Raw genomic sequence first — 17,715 nt, 5'->3', positions numbered from 1 at the left:
ATTTCATGAACTTGGTGCAGGCAAGTCGGGAGCGCCTAACTTCAGGTCACAGCTGCTGTCCAGGTCACGTCTAAAAATTACTTTAAAATGTGGAATTAGTTGCTAATCTTTGGAAAGGGAGAAATCACTTAAAAAATAGAAATCTCCAGCCCGGGAGACTTGGCTGTCTGGGGCAGTGTGTCCACAAGCAACACCCGGGGCGCCCGATGAGAGGTGCCTACAACTGGATGCTGAGCACTGCCCTCATGCCAATGGAAAGGGCGCCCAGACTCCGCAGACCCAGTCCCGGCCACCAGGTGGCAGGCAGGAGCCGCGGACCGGGAGGCGGAGTGTGGGCCGCTCCCAGCCCTGGGGCCACAGTGCGTAGCAGTTACTGGGCGGGAAGGACTTCCCGGAGGAGGTGTCCTTTAAGCAGGGAACTAACAACTTGAAGAGAAAGGTCGGCAGAGGCAGTGCCAAGGCCCTACGGCCAGGCCCTAGAGGGGGCGCTGGGCCATCTAGGGCCTTGTGGGCAGTAGGGAGCCTGCATTTAATTTTTTCCCCGGGCATAGGAAACTGAAGGACTTTTGTAGGTTGAGGAGAGCTAGGTGTCTCAAACCCCAGCACTAGCTAAATGGGGAAACTGAGGCTGGGACCATCTTCGGCAAACTCATTAGTCAACAGAGCCAAATATCAACAGTACCAACGATTGAAATTTCTTTTGAGAGCCAAATTTTTTAAACTTAAACTTCTTTTAACGCCACTTCTTCAAAATAGACTCGCCCAGGCCATGGTATTTTGTGGAAGAGCCACACTCAAGGGTCCAAAGAGCCGCATGTGGCTCCCGAGCCGCAGTTTGCCGACCACTGTATCTAGTCCAAAGACAGATTGGAACTAGAACCAGCTGTTCCTGATTTCCACCACCATAACCAGGGAATGACCCCAGGTTTCTCAAATGTTTTTAAAGTGTGAATAAGAGAAATAAGATACCTTCAATGATAAATTACCCTTCTCAAACACCAAAATAAAATATCTTTTCGTTTTTCCCCCCAAAACCAAATCTTTGAATGCTGAAATCCAGCACTCTGCAGAACCAGGGGGTGGGCCAAGGTGGCCCTTCTAAACAGCAACTCAGGGCTTGAAACAGTCACTTCTGAGCCCTGGGGCAGGTCACTGCACACCCCTGGGCCTATTCCCCACGTGCAAAGTGGGGGTTCCTCAGAGCTAAAGGGTCTGTGTCCTCATCCTGGGAAGGCTGGCCTGGAAATTTCCAAATTCCAGATTCCAGGACATGGGTGGGCCCAGCTGGTATGGTTTGCAGAGGACCAACTGTGCCAATGGGGATAAGGGACTGAGGGTGGATGCTCAGGCTGGAACATGTCCAGGCGGTGCCCCAGGGCAGGACTGCTGGATTGCAGTCAGGCCCCCTCACAGGCCTCTCCCTCCCTTCCTCCCCTCCTCCCTTCCCTGGGGACCCAGTAGGCCAGGCTGCTGTCAGGTCAGAGGTCACCCCACCCCCAGCCCCGTTCCTGGAATGAGGACAGACCAGTTGTGTCAGAGGAGCAAGACAAAAGCCACACTTGGGGGCCTACAGACCACCCAGTCTCTAGACCTCCTTGGTGCCAGCCAGGCGCCACCTCCCAAGTCCAAGCTGAGAGGCCTTGGTGATCGTTGGGCGGCAGCAGCAAGTAGGCTTGGGGAAACTGAGGCACAGAAGCCTGCACAATCCCTCTGGTTCTAAGCCCCCGTTTGCTGGCACTGGTACACACACACTGCTGAACCAAACCACACCCTGCCTTTCTGGGAGCCCAGCCACCTCTCACACCCTGCTCACCCAGGGGGTGGGGGCCTTGAACAAACATGGCAGCTCCCATGATGTGCATTAATGGTGTAAGGAATAGTGGATGAGTCCAGAAGCAATCACCCTTTTCAGGCAACCTTTCAACATCCGCTCCCCCACCCCCTCCACCTAGGTCTGCCTCTCCCTCCCGCTAATCAGGCCTAGTTTTGAGTTTCATCTCCTGGGAGCCTCTCGGCCTCCTAACAAGCAGAGCAGGAGGCAGGAGGTGCCTCGGGGCTGGGGAGGTGGGGAGAGGTGGTGGAGTCTGACCCCTCCCTTCGTGCCCTCAGGAGCTGTGTGACCTCAGGGCCCCCAGTCCCTCTCTAGGCCTCTTCAGCCGAGGAATAAAGATGCTAGACTAGCCCATCCAGTTTGTTGGAAAGGGCTTTAAAAAACACACAACACAAAACACTTTTCCTTTATGTCCCTGGGGAGTAGGGGCTCAGAGAGGCAGGTGGGTTAACCTCTGTCTTCTCCAGGCTCCCAGACCCATGGAGATACAGATGAAGCCAATCCATTTCTGGCATGGATGGAAAATGCTGGATGAAATGGGCCATAGGAAGCAACCAGCTGCCACAGGAGCGGGTTGTTTTTCCAGACTCCTAACCAGGTGGGGGCTGACCCAGGTGGAAGGGACAGGCCCAGGCCAGCCACAGCCAAGAACTAGTGGCAGGGGAGCCAGGTGGCAGGAGGCTGGGCCTGTCCACTTCCCGACCATGCTGACCTTGAGCCCATCATGTCCCCTGGGTGTGGGTGATGTGAGGGGCAGCCCAGGAAACCTTTTACAGGCAACAGCCTGCATGGTGCTGTCAGGTTTGGGTTTGGAGGCTGAGAACCAGGGCTTCCCCCTATCTGGGCTGAGCCCACGGTTTGCAACTGTAGCCCAACAGCCAGATCGTCCCTTGGTCTGGTTTCTTTGGAGCCAGACTGTCCTGAAAGACAAATGCTAAAATGTGAACCAAACCACAGCAGGGCAGGGTGGAAAGAGGTAGGCCCAGGGTGGCTTCCTCCAAGAACCAAAATGAAGCCAGCAAGGAGGGGGCAGGGGCCAGGCCACGTGCCCAAGGAGTTTGAGTCAGACAACTCAGGAGTAACACGGGGCATCAGAACCCAGGATAGCAGGAGGCCTAGGCTAGGGGGCTAGAGGAACCAGCAGGTTGACACAGCGGGAGGGAGCTACCCCCTCAGACCTGGCTCAGCTAGTGTCTCCCTCTCTAAACTGCTGATACGGGGGCCTGGTCACTCTTGGATAGAGCTGTGCTGGGCTCTCTGGGGGAGTTGAGCAGCATCCCTGGCCTCACCCACTTGATGACAGGAGCACCCCCAGTCGTGACAACCACAGATGTCCCCAGACATTGCCCAGTGTTCCCTGGGGGCACAGTCCCCACTGGAGGACCCCTGCATTAGCCCCTGTGCCTTCTGCTAACTGGAGCCAGACAGGGTGCGGTGACGCCCAGGAAACGACCACTGAGACGTTTTCTGTTAAAAGTCAGAAGTGTTTTGTCTTGTTTTAATATCTCATCAGCTTTACAGGGTTACAATTGTCTTAAATATTTCTGAAATTTAAATACAATCTGCATAATAGTTATAAAATGTAAACTTTCAGTGTTCTTTTAAATTTCAAAATCACACCTCCCCCCCCCCTTTTTTTTGGTCTTTTGCCCCCCACCCCCTAATACCTGAATGTTCTGTAGAACTGAAATCCTTACCAGCTGCCCCACCGGCCAGGGTGACTGACAGGCGAGGCCCGGCCAGAGGTAGAGTAGTTTATAACTTTTTAAAAAGTTTTTTCCTTTAACCTGAGTTCAGGCGTGGTCCCCACGCCATCAGACAAACCCCAGAGAAACTGAAATTTCACATGTATTTCACATGTCAGGAATGAAAGGCTGAATTCATTTGTGTTTGCCAAGAAAAAAATGCACAAGCAAGCAAGAGAAAAATGATAGAAGTGGGCAAAAGTCATAAAAGCAAAAAAAGTGACTGTACAAATGCACAACTATTAAAAACTAACTCTGCTGCCCGACGCCTCTGCCTGCCCCTTGCCCGACAGCTACAGTTTAGGGGTCACAAGGAAGATTCTAGAAGCAGCCTGTAACAAACATCTCTAGAGCAGTTAGGTTAGCCCCTGAGCCCCTCTTGACCCTGAGTTTGGGACTCCCTACCTGCTCTGTGCAGCTAAGCCCCACCCGTTCCAGAATGAACAGTACACAAGCAAGCCGCTGACAGAGATGGCTGTCCCGTCCACACCCGGTTTGCATAAAGGGGTGCTGAGCTGCACCCCAGAACCCTCACCAACAGGAGGTTGCCCTGAGCTGGGATTGGCAGAGGGGACTCAAGGCAGAGGCACAGCACTGCCCCAGCCTGGAACTCCCCCTCATCTTTCCACCTCTCCCCCTGCCCACGGCTCCCCCAGGGCTGCCCCCCTAACCCTCCCACCCTGGCCCCCTACAATCACCATGAACAATAGGCATGCCCTGAGTTAGATCTGGGGGCTGTATCACCCACAAGACACCACGCCCAACACACTCAGACACACACACACACACACACACACACACACACACTCATGTGACTAGAGACAGCACCCAGGCAGACTCTCAGGTGGACACGCCCACTACGTAGGTGGGAGGGGACAGGTACTGGTACATGCTGAAACCCTGAGCCAGCCAAGGAGGGCAGGCTGAGAGGGGTTTTGGCATCAAGAGTCAGACCCGAGGTAGAAATAACCAGGCAGCACACACCCCCATGTGGGCCCCACGTAGCTTCAGGGGGTCAGGTCAGGGGAGAAGAGAGAAGGAGCATCCAGTATCACTGCTCTTGGGCAAAAAGATCCTCCTCCCACAGTGATTGTACTGCTGCAGTAAGAAATGGGGAGGAGAATCTTGCATAAGGAAAAACAGAGAGGAAACCCCACATGCCTGCAGCCACCACTGCCCTGGGAGGTGGAGGGTGTCCTCGACCCTGAGATATACCAAAGAAAGGGGCTCTCCCAAAAGACACCCCAGCATTACACTAGAGCAAACCCAGACTGGTGGGGGGATCAGGATGCTCTTCCCTCCCAGGTCCCCAAGGCCACAAGATGACCCTGGGTCCGGGATCACTGGATCAGGAATCTGGGAGGCTGCCAGGTGAGGCACTGCCATTTTGGGCATCGTTAGGCCAGGCCAGGCTCCTGGGGCCCAATTAGTTTCCAGGCAAACTCAGTGACAGGAAAGAGCGCCAAGTTGTGGGAGGCACCATTTCAATCAGCACCACCTGGTCCCCAGAGACCTAGCAAGGGCAGGGGGGGCCAAGGAAGTCCCCAAACCCCGCCTGGGCTTTTGGACAGAGAGTGCTACCTCATGGTGAAGACCGTCACCAGCCACTGAAATAAATCCCCCACCCAGCCTCCCACTGATGACCACCTTCTAACCTGGGGTAAGTGGTCACGTTGGGAGTGGGTGCAGCCTCCCCGTGGGCCTCTATTTAGTTCCTTTAGTTATAACAGATGTGGCCTTGCAAGGGGCCAAGAGAGAATGAAGGGACAAAGTGAAGGAGATGGGAAGGGGTGGGGTGTTCAGGATGACATGGCCTCAAAAACCTCAATCTGAGCTAAGCCTGGCTCACCCCAGTCCCCAAATATCCATATGTCTTTGAAAGCAGCCCTTTCAAAAGCGTTGGTGGTACAGTGCTGAGCATAGGTGCCTTCCAAAGCAGCCCTTTCAGCCCTGCCGGCGTGGCTCAGTGGTTGAGCGTCAACCCACGACCCAGGAGGTTGGATTCCCAGTCAGGGCACATGTCTGGTTGCGGGCTCAATCTCTAGCAGGAAGTGTGCAGGAGGCAGCTGATTGATGCTTCTCTCTCATTGATGTTTCTCTCTCTCCCTCTCCCCTTCTTGCTCTGAAATCAATAAAAACATATTAAACAAACAAACAAACAAAAAAGCAGCCCTTCCAGGTAAGAGAGAGTCCCCAGGCCATATTCATCCCTGAGACAGGAGCCTGAGGGCTATGACAGCACATCCTCTCCCAGGCCCAGGCCCTGGCCCTTTATCCAGCACTTTCTTTCTAGTTAAGACTTCCAGATCCCTGACAGGTAGCACGCACGGCACAATGAGAAAAAGCATTGAGCGTCTTGGTCTGCCATTCAGCATTCACATTCCCAGTTCCCCCTCGGCTTGCCCCTGCCTGGACCCCACTCCAGCCCAGCCCTCAGCACCTGAGTTCATTACCTTTTCTGGCTCTAGCCCAGGGATACAGTGTCCTGTGCTTGCTAGCTGCCTACTGCAGCACAGGAAATGCACACAGAACCCAATTCAGTCATGGGGAAAATTGAAAGGGTATTACCTTTTTTTCCTTTTTGCTTTTTTTTAAGTCCCGTTTCCCTGAATGAACACAAATATATAGAGATATATATCCTTTTCCTAAGGTTTGATTCCTCCCCCAAGAATAAAATAGAACATTTACAAAACAAAACCCCCCAAACCTCTTAAAAACCCTATAGAGCTTGAATATCGCTATTTCTTTAAAAAATAATAATAATAATAATAAAAAGTTCCCAAAAGCAACAAGAAAAAAATTCAACTGATCTTGGCTCAGGGGTTTCATTCAAAACAAGGAGCTGGGTGTAATGAGTGGATGAGTGTGTGATGAACAGGAACAAAAGTAAAAAAAAAAAAACAAAACAAAAAAAAAACAGACAAAAATGAAAACACACAGTGCAGGGATGTATGAGGTAAACAGGATCTGGCCTTACATTGCAACTGGTCCAAACCAGACACCAGACACCAGTCCAAATCGGCCCGCCAGGGCTGCAGGAAAGCCCTGGGAAGTATTTGCCGCTCTCTTTCCTGATTTCCTTAGCTGTTCTTACAATTCATCTGTCTGAATGTCTGAAACCTGAGTAATTCAAGTGTTCCTTGGTTTTCCCCTGTTTTATTAAATTTTCTTTATATATATGTATATATTTTTTTCTTCTATTTTTGGTGTTAGCTGTGGCTCCTTTGTGGATATTTCCCCTCCCCACCCGTATCTTCCACCACCCCGGCCCTGCTCGGCCCACCTTTCCCACACCCTGCCCAGTCTGACCAGCTCCTGGAGTGGGGGGGCGGCGGGTGGGGAGTGGTGCAGTTAAGGCAATGAATTATTTGAGGTAGAAGACGTAGGGGGTGCGGATAACCCCGCTGGCCCGGCCTGGCTGCCCACGCTGCTGCTGGTCCCACTGTTTCCTCCCCGGCTGCTGCCACCACCGCCTTTGCTGGGAGCTGAGGATGGTGTGGAGGCTGGTGGCTGAGCAAACAGCACTCCTAATGCAAGGACAGGAGGAGAGACATGTCATGGAGAGTTAAAACATTGTGACCCCCCAAGCAATGACCCCCCTGCAAAGTCCACCCATGGACCCACTAGGACACCCACCACCTCATCTTAGCCTCTGCTTCCTGTGGGGGTCTTTGCCCAGCAACTCAGCTGTTTTGTGTCCCTAGCACCACCTGGTGGCCTAATGAGCAACTGGCCTGACTACATTTTTTTTACAAGGAACTTTGAAACATCACTCGTACAGTTCACCCATGAACATAGGTGTTAGAGAGGCAGTAACCCCTGGCACAGTTTAAAATCCAAATACAACTTTTAACTCCCCGAAACTAACCACTAATAGCCTACTGTTGACCAGAAGCCTTACTGATAACATAAATAGTGATGAACACATATATATTTTTTTCTTTTTAAATTGATTTCAGACAGGAAGGGAGAGGGAGAGAGATAGAAACTTCAATGATGAGAGAATCATTGATCAGCTGCTTCCTGCACGCCCCCTACAGGGGATCGAGCCTGCAACCGGGGGCATGTGCTCTTGACGGGAATCGAACCCGGGACCCGTCGGTCCGCAGGCCGATGCTCTATCCCCTGAGCCAAACCAGCTAGGGCTGAACACATATTTTGTATTATATGTCTTATGCACTGAATTCTTATAATAAAGTAAGCTAGAGAAAAAAAAATGTTATTAAAAAAATCATCAGAGCCCTGGCCCGTTGGCTCAGTGGACAGAGCATCGGCCTGTGGACTGAAGGGTCCCAGGTTCAATTCCAGTCAAGGACATATGCTCAGGTTGCGGGCTCAATCCTCAGTAGGGGGCATGCAGGAGGCAGCCGATCAATGATTCTTTCTCATCATTGATGTTTCCCTCTCTCCTTCTCCCCTCCTCTTTGAAATCAATTAATATATATGTATATATACATAAAAGAAAATCATCAGGGCCTTGCCAGTGTGCTCAGTGGTTGAGTGTTAACCCAGGAACCAACAGGTTGCTGGTTCGATTCCCTGTCAGGGCACATGCCTGGGGTTGCAGGCTCAATCCCCAGAAGGCAGCCAATCGATGATCCTCTCTCTTGGATGTTTCTATCTCTCTATCCCTCTCCCTTCCTCTCTCTCTAAACAACAACAACAACAACAACAACAAACATTAAAAAGAAAAGAAAATCATCAAGAAAATACATTTCCTAGCCCTAGCTGGTTTGGCTCAGTGGATAGAGCATTGGACTGTGGACTGGAAGTTCCCAGGTTCGATTCCGATCAAGGGCACACGCTCGGGTTGTGGGCTCAATCCCCAATGGGGGGCGTGCAGGAGGCAGCTGATCAATGATACTCTCTCATCATTGATGTTTCTATCTCTCTCCCTCTCCCTTCCTCTCTGAACCCAATAAAAATATATTTAAAAAAAGAAAGAAAATACATTTCCAGTATTTATTGAAAAAAAAAAAAAAAAAAAAAAAGCATGTATAAGTGGACCCATGCAGCCCAAACCCTTGTTGTTCAAGGGTAACTGTATTTTTGAGCACTTATTATGTGCTAAGCCCCATGCTAAGTGCTTATTATGTGCTTAGAACTGTGCCAAGTACTTACTATGTGCTGAGCACTGTGCTAAGTATACTACATTGATTATATACTCAAGTCTCCAAGGGAAGGAAGAACTTTGCTCACTCTAATGGCTGGGCTCATGCAGGCCAAACCGAGATTACCCAGGACTCCTAAATTAACCTGGGGAATGAAGTTGTCAAGGTGTTACCTGTATACATAATTCCGTTAATCTCCACTGACATGCTAATACTATTGCTGCCATTGGTGCTGGTCAAGTTTGCAGCTGAGTCTGGGCGGCTCTCAGAGGCTGTGGGAAGAAGAAAAGCCACCATTTGGAATCACAAACTCATCGGTGCAATGATCCATTTCATATCTATCATCCCCACTTGACTTTAAACTTCACAAAGCTGCAGACTGTATCTGCCACCAGCACACACAGGACATAATAAATATGGAATAAGAATGTATGTGTCTGACATTTGCTTTTATCATGATTGTAATCCTTAAGCAATGTTGCACACCCAAATCATGTCATTCTTTTTAACAGCCACAAAGTCTTCCAGACGTGACTCACTCATTCCTCACTGATGGACACACACATCGCTTCAAGGCCTCACTGTTACAACATCATGCAAATGACTGCAATGAACAAACTTGTCTATACTGGTATCCCCTGCTTTTTGAAAATTCACCATTATACCACTTGGAAAGGCTTCATAGGAATTCCCTGCTTTCAGACAGCGGAGACACCCACATTTCCTTGAGCACCTGCACTGGTTCTGCTGTAGATACCAAGCAGATCACTGATCACATTTTCTGTTTTTAAGAGATTGCCAAATTGTCACCTATTTACACTCCCACCAGCAGGACTCATTTCCTCACATCCTGAGCAACACTTGATATTATCAAACTCTGATGGGTGAAAAGTGGTGTCTCCTTGTTAACGTGCAGATCCCCATCTAGATGGAGCTGAACAGCTTTTCTTTTCCATCCTTACAAGGGGATATGTGTTTACTGATTTTAGAGAAAGCGAAGGGAGGGGGGAGAGAGAAACATTGATGAGAGAGAGAAACATCGATGTGAGAGAGAAACATCGATCGGTTGGACCAGAAATCGAACCTGTAACCTTTTGCTGTATAGGACGACACTCTAACCAACTGAGCCACACTGGCCAGGGCTGAACATCTTTTCATAGGAATTTACTAGTCACAACTGCCCCGTTTTTTTCTATTGATTTGTTTGCCTTTTTTCTTATTGATTTATAGGCACTTTTTACATAGGTTGGCTCCAAGACCCTTATTTTGTTACACATGCAGAGAGCATGGTGGGTCTGGGGTGTGGGTTGATACCTTGGCTGTTGATACGAATGCTCATGGGCAGCTGGGCTGTCATAGCCAGGAAGTTCTGCTGTAGCGCTCGCTGCATGAGTCGTTGCTGCTCATCTGCCACCAGGGCCATCTTCTTTTCCGGAGGCTCCCCAGACTCCAGCTTCTCCCGAAGCTGCTCCAGGGCGGCTGCCTGGGCTGCCACGGCTGCCTGGGCTGCTGCTGCTTGCACTGCTACAGCCTGGGCTGCCACCACAGGGTGGCCTGCCAGGGAGACTGGCAGGCGGCCGGGGACTGTGATGGGGATGGCCGAATCCTCTTCTAGACAGGAGAGAAGAGGAGTTGGTGGCCAAAAGGGGAGTGAGGTGGCTTGGCCCAGCCTTCCACCCACACAAGAATGAGCATTCTCTTGAATACCTCCACTGATGGGGTGCCCACTCCCTCTCTGAGGGAAGTAATTTTTAAAATTTATTTATTTAATAATCTTCATCCAAGGACATGCTTAGAGAAAGGGAGAAACATTGATGTGAGAAACATCGATGTGAGGATCGAACCCGCAACCCAGGTATGTACCCTGAACGGGATTGAACTGCCACCCTTTTTTCCCTCATTGATCCCTTTCACTCTGCCCCTGCCCCTTCCAGGCCTTCAGAACACTATTGTCTGTGTTCATGGGTTATGCATATATGCATATAAATTATTTGGTTAATCTCTCCCCCACCAATCCCCCCGCCCCCCACCTTTCCACTTAATCCACCGCCATCTTGGAATCAAACTGCCACCTTTTGGCATACGGGACCAGACTCTAACCAACTGAGCCACCTGGTGGCCTGGGCAATAACTAGGTTTCTGAATAGACACAAGTGCTATAAAACCCTTTCTAAAGCAGGTGATCATACTGGTAATACCACTAGTTATATACTAGTGTTATAATAGTATTTAGCATCAGTACTACGTAGACACTATAATAGCATATAACATCTTAATATATAAAAAGCCAGGGGCCGTCACAACTGAAACAACTGGATGGACAACCGAACACAGGCTGCGTGGGGCGACAAGGCCGGCAGGGGCGTTAGTGAGGGACGACCAAACAACTGAACAGCAGGCTGCATGGGGCGACCAGGCTGGCAGGGGAGGCAGTTGGGGGCGACCAGGCAGGCAGGCAGGTGAGTAGTTAGGAGCCAGCGGTCCCGGATTGTGAGGGGGATGTCCCACGAGGAGTCCTGAATTGGAGAGGGTGCAAACTGGGCTGAGGGTACCCCCTACCATGCACTAATTTCGTGCACCAGGCCTCTAGTATTATATAATATTAGTCGTAACAACAAGGCTCAAAACATGTCTAAAGCACTTCCATCTCAAACAGAAACCATCTCAAAGGGCCATTTCAACAACCCCAAGTCTACTCTTATCTCCAGATGAGGAAACTAAGGCTCAAAGAGGATTCATTACTTTCCCAAGGCCACAGAGCTAGAGAAAGGCTGAGCTGGGATTCAAACTCAGGCAGCCCAACTCCAAACCAGCTCCTAACCATTCCCCTCTTCTGTGGTTAAACCGAATGTCCCCGTCTTTCCCATCCACTAGGACCACTAGGTTCCACTAGGACCTGCTGTCTCTTCTTCCCCTGACTCTCTGCTGCCTGTTGTTTCCAGGTTCTCTCATGACTCCCCTTTTATTTTTTTAAAAAAATATTTTTATTGATTTTTTACAGAGAGGAAGGGAGAGGGATAGAGGGTTAGAAACATCGATGAGAAAGAAATATTGATCAGCTGCCTCCTGCATGCCCCCTACTGGGGATCGAGCCTGCAACCAAGATACATGCCCTCGACGGGAATCGAACCCGGGACCTTTCAGTCCATGGCTCGACGCTCTATCCACTGAGCCAAACTGGTCAGGGCATGACTCCCCTTTTATCTTATCTGCTACCATCTTCCCCAGTTCCAGCATGAGACCTGGCCCACATGGATGCTTAATAACCTTTAACAGATATAGTTGAAACTCCCCAAAGACAGGAGGGTAAACCAAGACCCACAGAAGACTGAATGACTAATATTAGAAGACATAACTTTTCAGGGCCTTTTGGGGATTGCTTCAGATCCTTGGGCCACTCCCAGGAAGTAGGGAGTCACAGCCCGTGTGGTAGAGTATCGGAAAAGGGGTTCCCACAGTAGAGGAAAAATAGAAACCCAGACATGCAAACTGGCCAGCACGAGTCCATACTGCCACACATGCTATCTGTGTTCGGTATTAGGAAGGATTCAAGGCTCAGGGGAAGAGAAGACTGATCGACTGGTGATGTCTGCCATGGATGTAGACTAGGAATGGGCGGTTGTTTGTCAGGCATCTGCAAACCTGGGCCTGTTGCAGACTGGGCATTTTATACACTGAAGGCTCCCAATAATTCTACAAATAGGCGGTAATTGTCTCCACTTTACTCATAAGGAAATCGGGCTCAGAAAGGGACACCGAGCCACGCAGGGGCGCCCACCAATAGCTTCAAGGACGGCTAAAGGGTCAATGTGATAGACCCATACTATACTCTCAATGACGTTTGCCAGGGCAGAGTGTTGAGGAAGATTCTAAAGCTCAAAGGGAGAAGAATACAGTGATGAACTAATAACAATGTCTGTCATGGGCAAGGTACTGAAAAAAACTATGGTGATGAATAGTGTCAGCCACAGGCAGAAGACTGGGCCAATGCTACAGTATATGATTAGAAATGCATGCTCCATTAACAATTGCCTCGTGTGGACTGGGAAAACAGAGATTAATTAGTAATGTCAGGATGGGAAACTTGTGCTTGATTTGTAATGTCTGCCTTGGCATGAAATTGAAGAAAAAAAACTATTGATTAGTGGTGCCTGCCATGGGCTCAGGATTAGTAATGTCTGCTTGCTGTGGGCATGGGATTTGAAAAATGTTAATTGTGGCCCTAACTGGTTTGGCTCAGTGGATAGAGTATCAGCCTGTGGACTGAAAGGTCCCAGGTTCAATTCCGGTCAAGGGCATGTACCTTGGTTGTGGGCACATCCCCAGTAGGTGTGCAGGAGGCGGCTGATCGATGTTTCTCTCCCATCGATGTTTCTGACTCTCTATCTCTCTCTCCCTTCCTCTCTGTAAAAATATCAATAAATTAAAAAAAAAAAAAAAAAAAGAAAAGAAAAATGTTAATTGTGTAGTAATGTTTGCCATGAGCACAGCATTGCCAGATTTGCCACCCTCTTCCTGGACAACTTTGGAGTTTATCAACCTGTTTACCCAGAGAGGGGAAAAGGTACCTACGCCACAAGGCCATATACCCTGAACTGGGATAAGTCCCCAGGCTCGTGCAGCCCCTTACCTTTCTTGATCTTGGGGGCTGGGGTGATGGAGCTGCCATTGGTGCTGGTGGCCAGGCCCAGGGAGGACACGGGCAGTTTGGGTGAGGAGAGCATGCTGTGGGCACCGCCTGGTGAGTAGGCGAAGAGGGAGCCCCCAAAGCTCTGGCGCCGGCCCTCCCGCCGGTTGCTGTCAATGGCCGCCTGGAGCTCATTGGGGTTGCTGAGGCCGCGTTTCTCACACTCGTAGGGGTACAGGTACTTCATGTACCTAGGGGAAGGGGAGAATGGACAAGGTGGCACCTGGGACACCTCCCCTGACTCCCTGCTGCCCTTGGCATTCCCGCTGTGGCACCACTTCCCCGCCTCCATCATGCATCACTGCCAGGGAATCACTCGGCAATGCTGAGCCAGGCTTATTGCTTATGCTGTTCCCTGTCTCAATGCTTGTCCCCATGACTGCCTCCCACTAATCCTTTAATACTGAATTCCAGACCTCAGAGCCAGAAACTTCCTTAAAGCCCCACCCAAGGTTCTCAGGATTCAGACTCCTCACGTGGCCCCGCGCCTCTTCCTGTCCCAGGCCCTTCGCACTCGCAGCACTCACTGGGTCCGCAGGGTGAAGGCAGCACTGGTGATGGATGTGGGCAGGTTGAGGCCCTTCGTGATCTCGCGCCACAGCTTCTTATTGATGACCTCCACCAGGCCGCCCTTTTCTGTCACCAGCACATACAGCATGAACAGGTCAAGCACCTGCTTGGCCATGATGGGGATCCGATTCACAGGCGTCCCTGTAGGGGAGGGGTACGTGTGGGGGAGGGGGATGCTGTGGCCAGGGCCAGGGCCCCACTTGCAGCAGATGCCAAGTCTATGGTTAACACACAGGTTCAGAGCAGGGTCTCCCCAGCTGTGTGGACATCAGGGTGGGTCACTGTGGGATGGTGAGCAGCATCCCTGGTGCCCACCCACTCCATGCCAGAAGCACCCCCAGTAATGACAACCACAGATGTGCCTGACATTGCCCAGTGTTTCCTGGGACAGGATCGCCCCAGGTGAGACCTATCCCCTGCTCCAAGCAGTACTAAGGTAAGAGCTCTGCCTCAGTTTCCTTTTCTTTTTAAAGATTCGTTTTTATTGATTTAGGGAGAGGGAGACAGAGAGAAGCTTCGATGAGAGAGCAAGACATTGATTGGCTGCCTCCTGCCCGCCCCCTACCAGGAATCGAGCCTGTAACCTGGGGCATGTGCCCAGACTGGGAATCAAACCAGCAACCTTTCAGTACATGGGATGATGCCCAACCAACCGATCCACACTGACCAGGGCCTGCCTCCGTCTCTTTATCAGTGATCTGGCTCATTGCTCAACTCAGCTGAGGGGAGAAGAGGTGCAGAGAGGGAGATGCTGGGGGCCAATCTGGGGAGGAGCATGAGAAATGCAGCCTTTGTTGTTCCTACTCCCATCACCAACCACAAAGCTGCCAAAACAAGTCCGCCTGAGCTCCCAGAGGCCTGCTTCCTCGGTCTGGTTTGCAGTGTGGTGTGGAGGGCTGTAGTCAGGGAGAGAGAGCTTGGTTAACCCACTTAGAGCAGTGGTTCCCAACGTGGCACACACACCCCACGGGGGGGCACTTTGATTTTTAAGGGGGGCAATTCGAGAATGAGTTATTAACAGTGATTTTTTTGCATTTCTTATGGTGCTAGGGGCCTCATATACAGTATATAAATATATATTGTGACATATTTATGCATTTCAGTTCTCTATGTTTTGAAACTTTATCTGCTATATTTCCATATTACTTGATATTATTATTATTTTTTAAAACAATTTCTTAGTGATTCTTCCTCGGTACTTCAACTGTTCTTTTGTTCTTTTATTTTTCTCTTTCATGGATGCCAAGTTCTTTGGAAGCTTGTTTAGACTAAGGTAATGGCTTTTTAGGCTTCCTCCACGTGAATAGGAGTTCCTTTTTTGTATAATAAGAATTATATGTCATGGGGGGCGGGGCATCAGGATTTTAGAGATGCTTAGGTGGGGCATGGCCAAAAAAAGGTTGGGAACCACTGACAGAGAGTGGGGCAGTGGCCTAGCCCAGGGAGACAGGGAGGTGGGGCAGCCCAGGGAGGGGAAGGTGGTGGGCTTGCCCAGGGAGAAAGGGCAATGGGCTAGCTCAGGGGTCGGCAAACTCATTAGTCAACAGAGCCAAATATCAACAGTACAACGACTGAAATTTCTTTGGAGAGCCAGATTTTTTAAACTTAAACTTCTTCTAACGCCACTTCTTCAAAATAGACTCGCCCAGGCCGTGGTATTTTGTGGAAGAGCCACACTCAAGAGGCCAAAGAGCCGCATGTGGCTCGCGAGACGCAGTTTGCCAACCACGGGGCTAGCTCAATGAGGGGAGGACTGCCCACTACAGATAGGCCTGCTCCCCTCTTCTGCCCACCTGACCTTCTATATCCTCTTACCCAGAAGTTCCCAGCCTCAGAGCCTTCAGATCTCCGTTTGGCCTGTCTGGCACTTTCCTGGCCAAGGGTAGGGAAGGCCTCCTGCAAACCTCTCTCCCTGGCAGTGAGATCCTGGGTATACCTTCTATGCAGCCCTTTGCCCTGTCCTGCTCACATGGATCCTCAGTGCCCAGCCTGGCAGGTAGCACGCATTCCATAAACAGTGAAGGCTGTCAAGCTACATCTCAGCCCAAGGGTCATGCTTACCCCCCCTTAGAGATGGGCAAAGGGAGGCTGCAGAATGTGACCTGATGGAGGAAGGTCCGAGTGAGGGGCCAGCTTGCCTGTCCCAGGGGCCTGGACAACGCCCTCCATCTCTGGACATTCTAGAACTACCTCCCGCCACCTTTTGACTGCTTTCTGGCCCTTTCCACGTTGCAAAATCCTCAATGAATTGAGAACCACCTGGAGCGGGGACAGGAATATGGACCTCAGACCTTCCCCCATCCCCCCAATTTCATTTTCAGCCCATGGGGGAGAGAGAAAAAGCAACACCAGTGTCAGCACACTCGGCCAGAGGTGTGGTCACAGCGCCATCCTGCCTGGACAGATTTAGACTCTGCCTGGTGGGGGGGTGGGGAATTAAGGAATCAGATCCTCTGGGCTCTGCCGCAAGCAGGCAAGTGGGGCCTGGACGGATGTTTATAGAAGGAGGGGGCTGGGAGAGCACAGAGAGGCATTGATGGTGGGCAGTGAGGGTTGTGGGGGAGATAAGAAAGGGTGGAGAGGTCGTCAGGGAAACAGCAGGAGGGTGGGGTAAGGCTTTTACTTTGTGACCCTCTGTCTGGAGTGCAGCTTGTGAGATGCAGGATATGGAGTCCTGGTGAAGGGGGTCTGACAGATTCTCTCCCCCAAAGGCCCCCAATGACAGAGGAGGAGGGTCCAAGAAGATGACAGGAAAGGGAGGGCCTTGAGGCTGGGTTTTGAGAAACGCATAGGAGTTTGCTGCTGCCTTCCCTCCAGGAGCACCTGTCTTGGTGAAGAAGGCAGGACTGGACACACACCCTCACAGCCATGGTTGGCAAGGGGCTGGACTGATGTATCTGGGGTTCCCCCCCCCCGCCCCCGCTTCGCCTCACCCACACCCAGGGGCAGCTCACAGTACTTTCTGAGCACCTCTGAGACACAGGGTGGCTGGTCCTGGGTAAATGGGTAGGTTCCAGGCCTGGACACTCTGAGCCCCATGGCAGGGGGGTAGGAGGGAGGGCTCAGGCAAGTGTGGACAGGCCGATAAAGAGAGCAGGGGGATCTCTCTGACCACACAGGGGACAGCAGTCCAGGCGGGGGCTGGGCTGGATGATAACAGGATAACATGAGAGGGGCCCCTACCCCAGGGCTGGGTCTAAATTCTTCCATCCCAGCACAGGAGGGGTTAACCAGAGGCTGCAGCCCCCTCCCCTTTCCTCTCCTTCCCTTCGGGGCCTGACTAGGCCTGTGTTTATAGAAGCTACTGGTGAGGGAGGGGTGGGCAGAGGCCCAGGACAAAGCAGCAGGGGCCAGGCCCCTACAATGGCCTGAGTGGACCCTGCAGCCCCGCTGGCCCCACCCCTTCCTGCCGCTGTGGCTCCAAGGCCATGTGCCCTCTCTGGGCCTCAGTTTCCTTCTCTGAACAGCAGGATCATAATAACCCCCCAAGGGGGCTGTCCAGGGGTCAGAGGAATGAGCCCCACCCTGCAGCGGGCATTCCTAAAACAGGCCGGGTGTCTCCTCCCTTTGGCAGCTCCAAGCTGAGGGCGAGGGGATCTCTGGGGACCCCCTAGCTGCCCCTTGTCCTATCTGAACCTGGGTCACCCCAAATGCCTCTGATATCCTCCATTGTCTGAGCCTCAGTTTCCCCACCCACTCACTCAGACCAGTCCCCGCTCCTCATGTCACTGTTCTCAAGGCCCAGACATTTCCTGGTGGGCCTTGGTTGGT

General features: G+C 51.3%; 1 protein-coding gene across 3 annotated transcripts in view; it reads right to left on the bottom strand.

Annotated features, from left to right (window-relative positions):
• Positions 1-6,781: 6,781 nt before the first annotated feature.
• ARID3A (AT-rich interaction domain 3A) overlaps positions 6,782-17,715 on the bottom strand; it is a 37,128-nt gene continuing 26,194 nt past the window's right edge. For all 3 annotated transcript variants that reach the window (XM_080675268.1, XM_080675266.1, XM_080675267.1), the window contains exons 5-9: positions 13,902-14,085; positions 13,318-13,565; positions 10,002-10,298; positions 8,861-8,959; positions 6,782-7,103 (exon numbers count right to left, since the gene is read on the bottom strand). In XM_080675268.1, coding sequence (XP_080531394.1) covers positions 6,928-7,103; positions 8,861-8,959; positions 10,002-10,298; positions 13,318-13,565; positions 13,902-14,085 — 1,004 coding nt within the window. In that variant the 3' untranslated portion in view covers positions 6,782-6,927. The remainder of the gene's footprint in view (positions 7,104-8,860; positions 8,960-10,001; positions 10,299-13,317; positions 13,566-13,901; positions 14,086-17,715) is intronic.

This window comes from Plecotus auritus (genome assembly GCF_963455305.1).
Source record: "Plecotus auritus genome assembly, chromosome: 6".
Classification (NCBI taxonomy): domain Eukaryota; kingdom Metazoa; phylum Chordata; class Mammalia; order Chiroptera; family Vespertilionidae; genus Plecotus; species Plecotus auritus.
The sequence above is the reverse complement of the archived record's forward strand: the minus strand, read 5'-3'. Positions and strand labels throughout refer to the sequence as shown.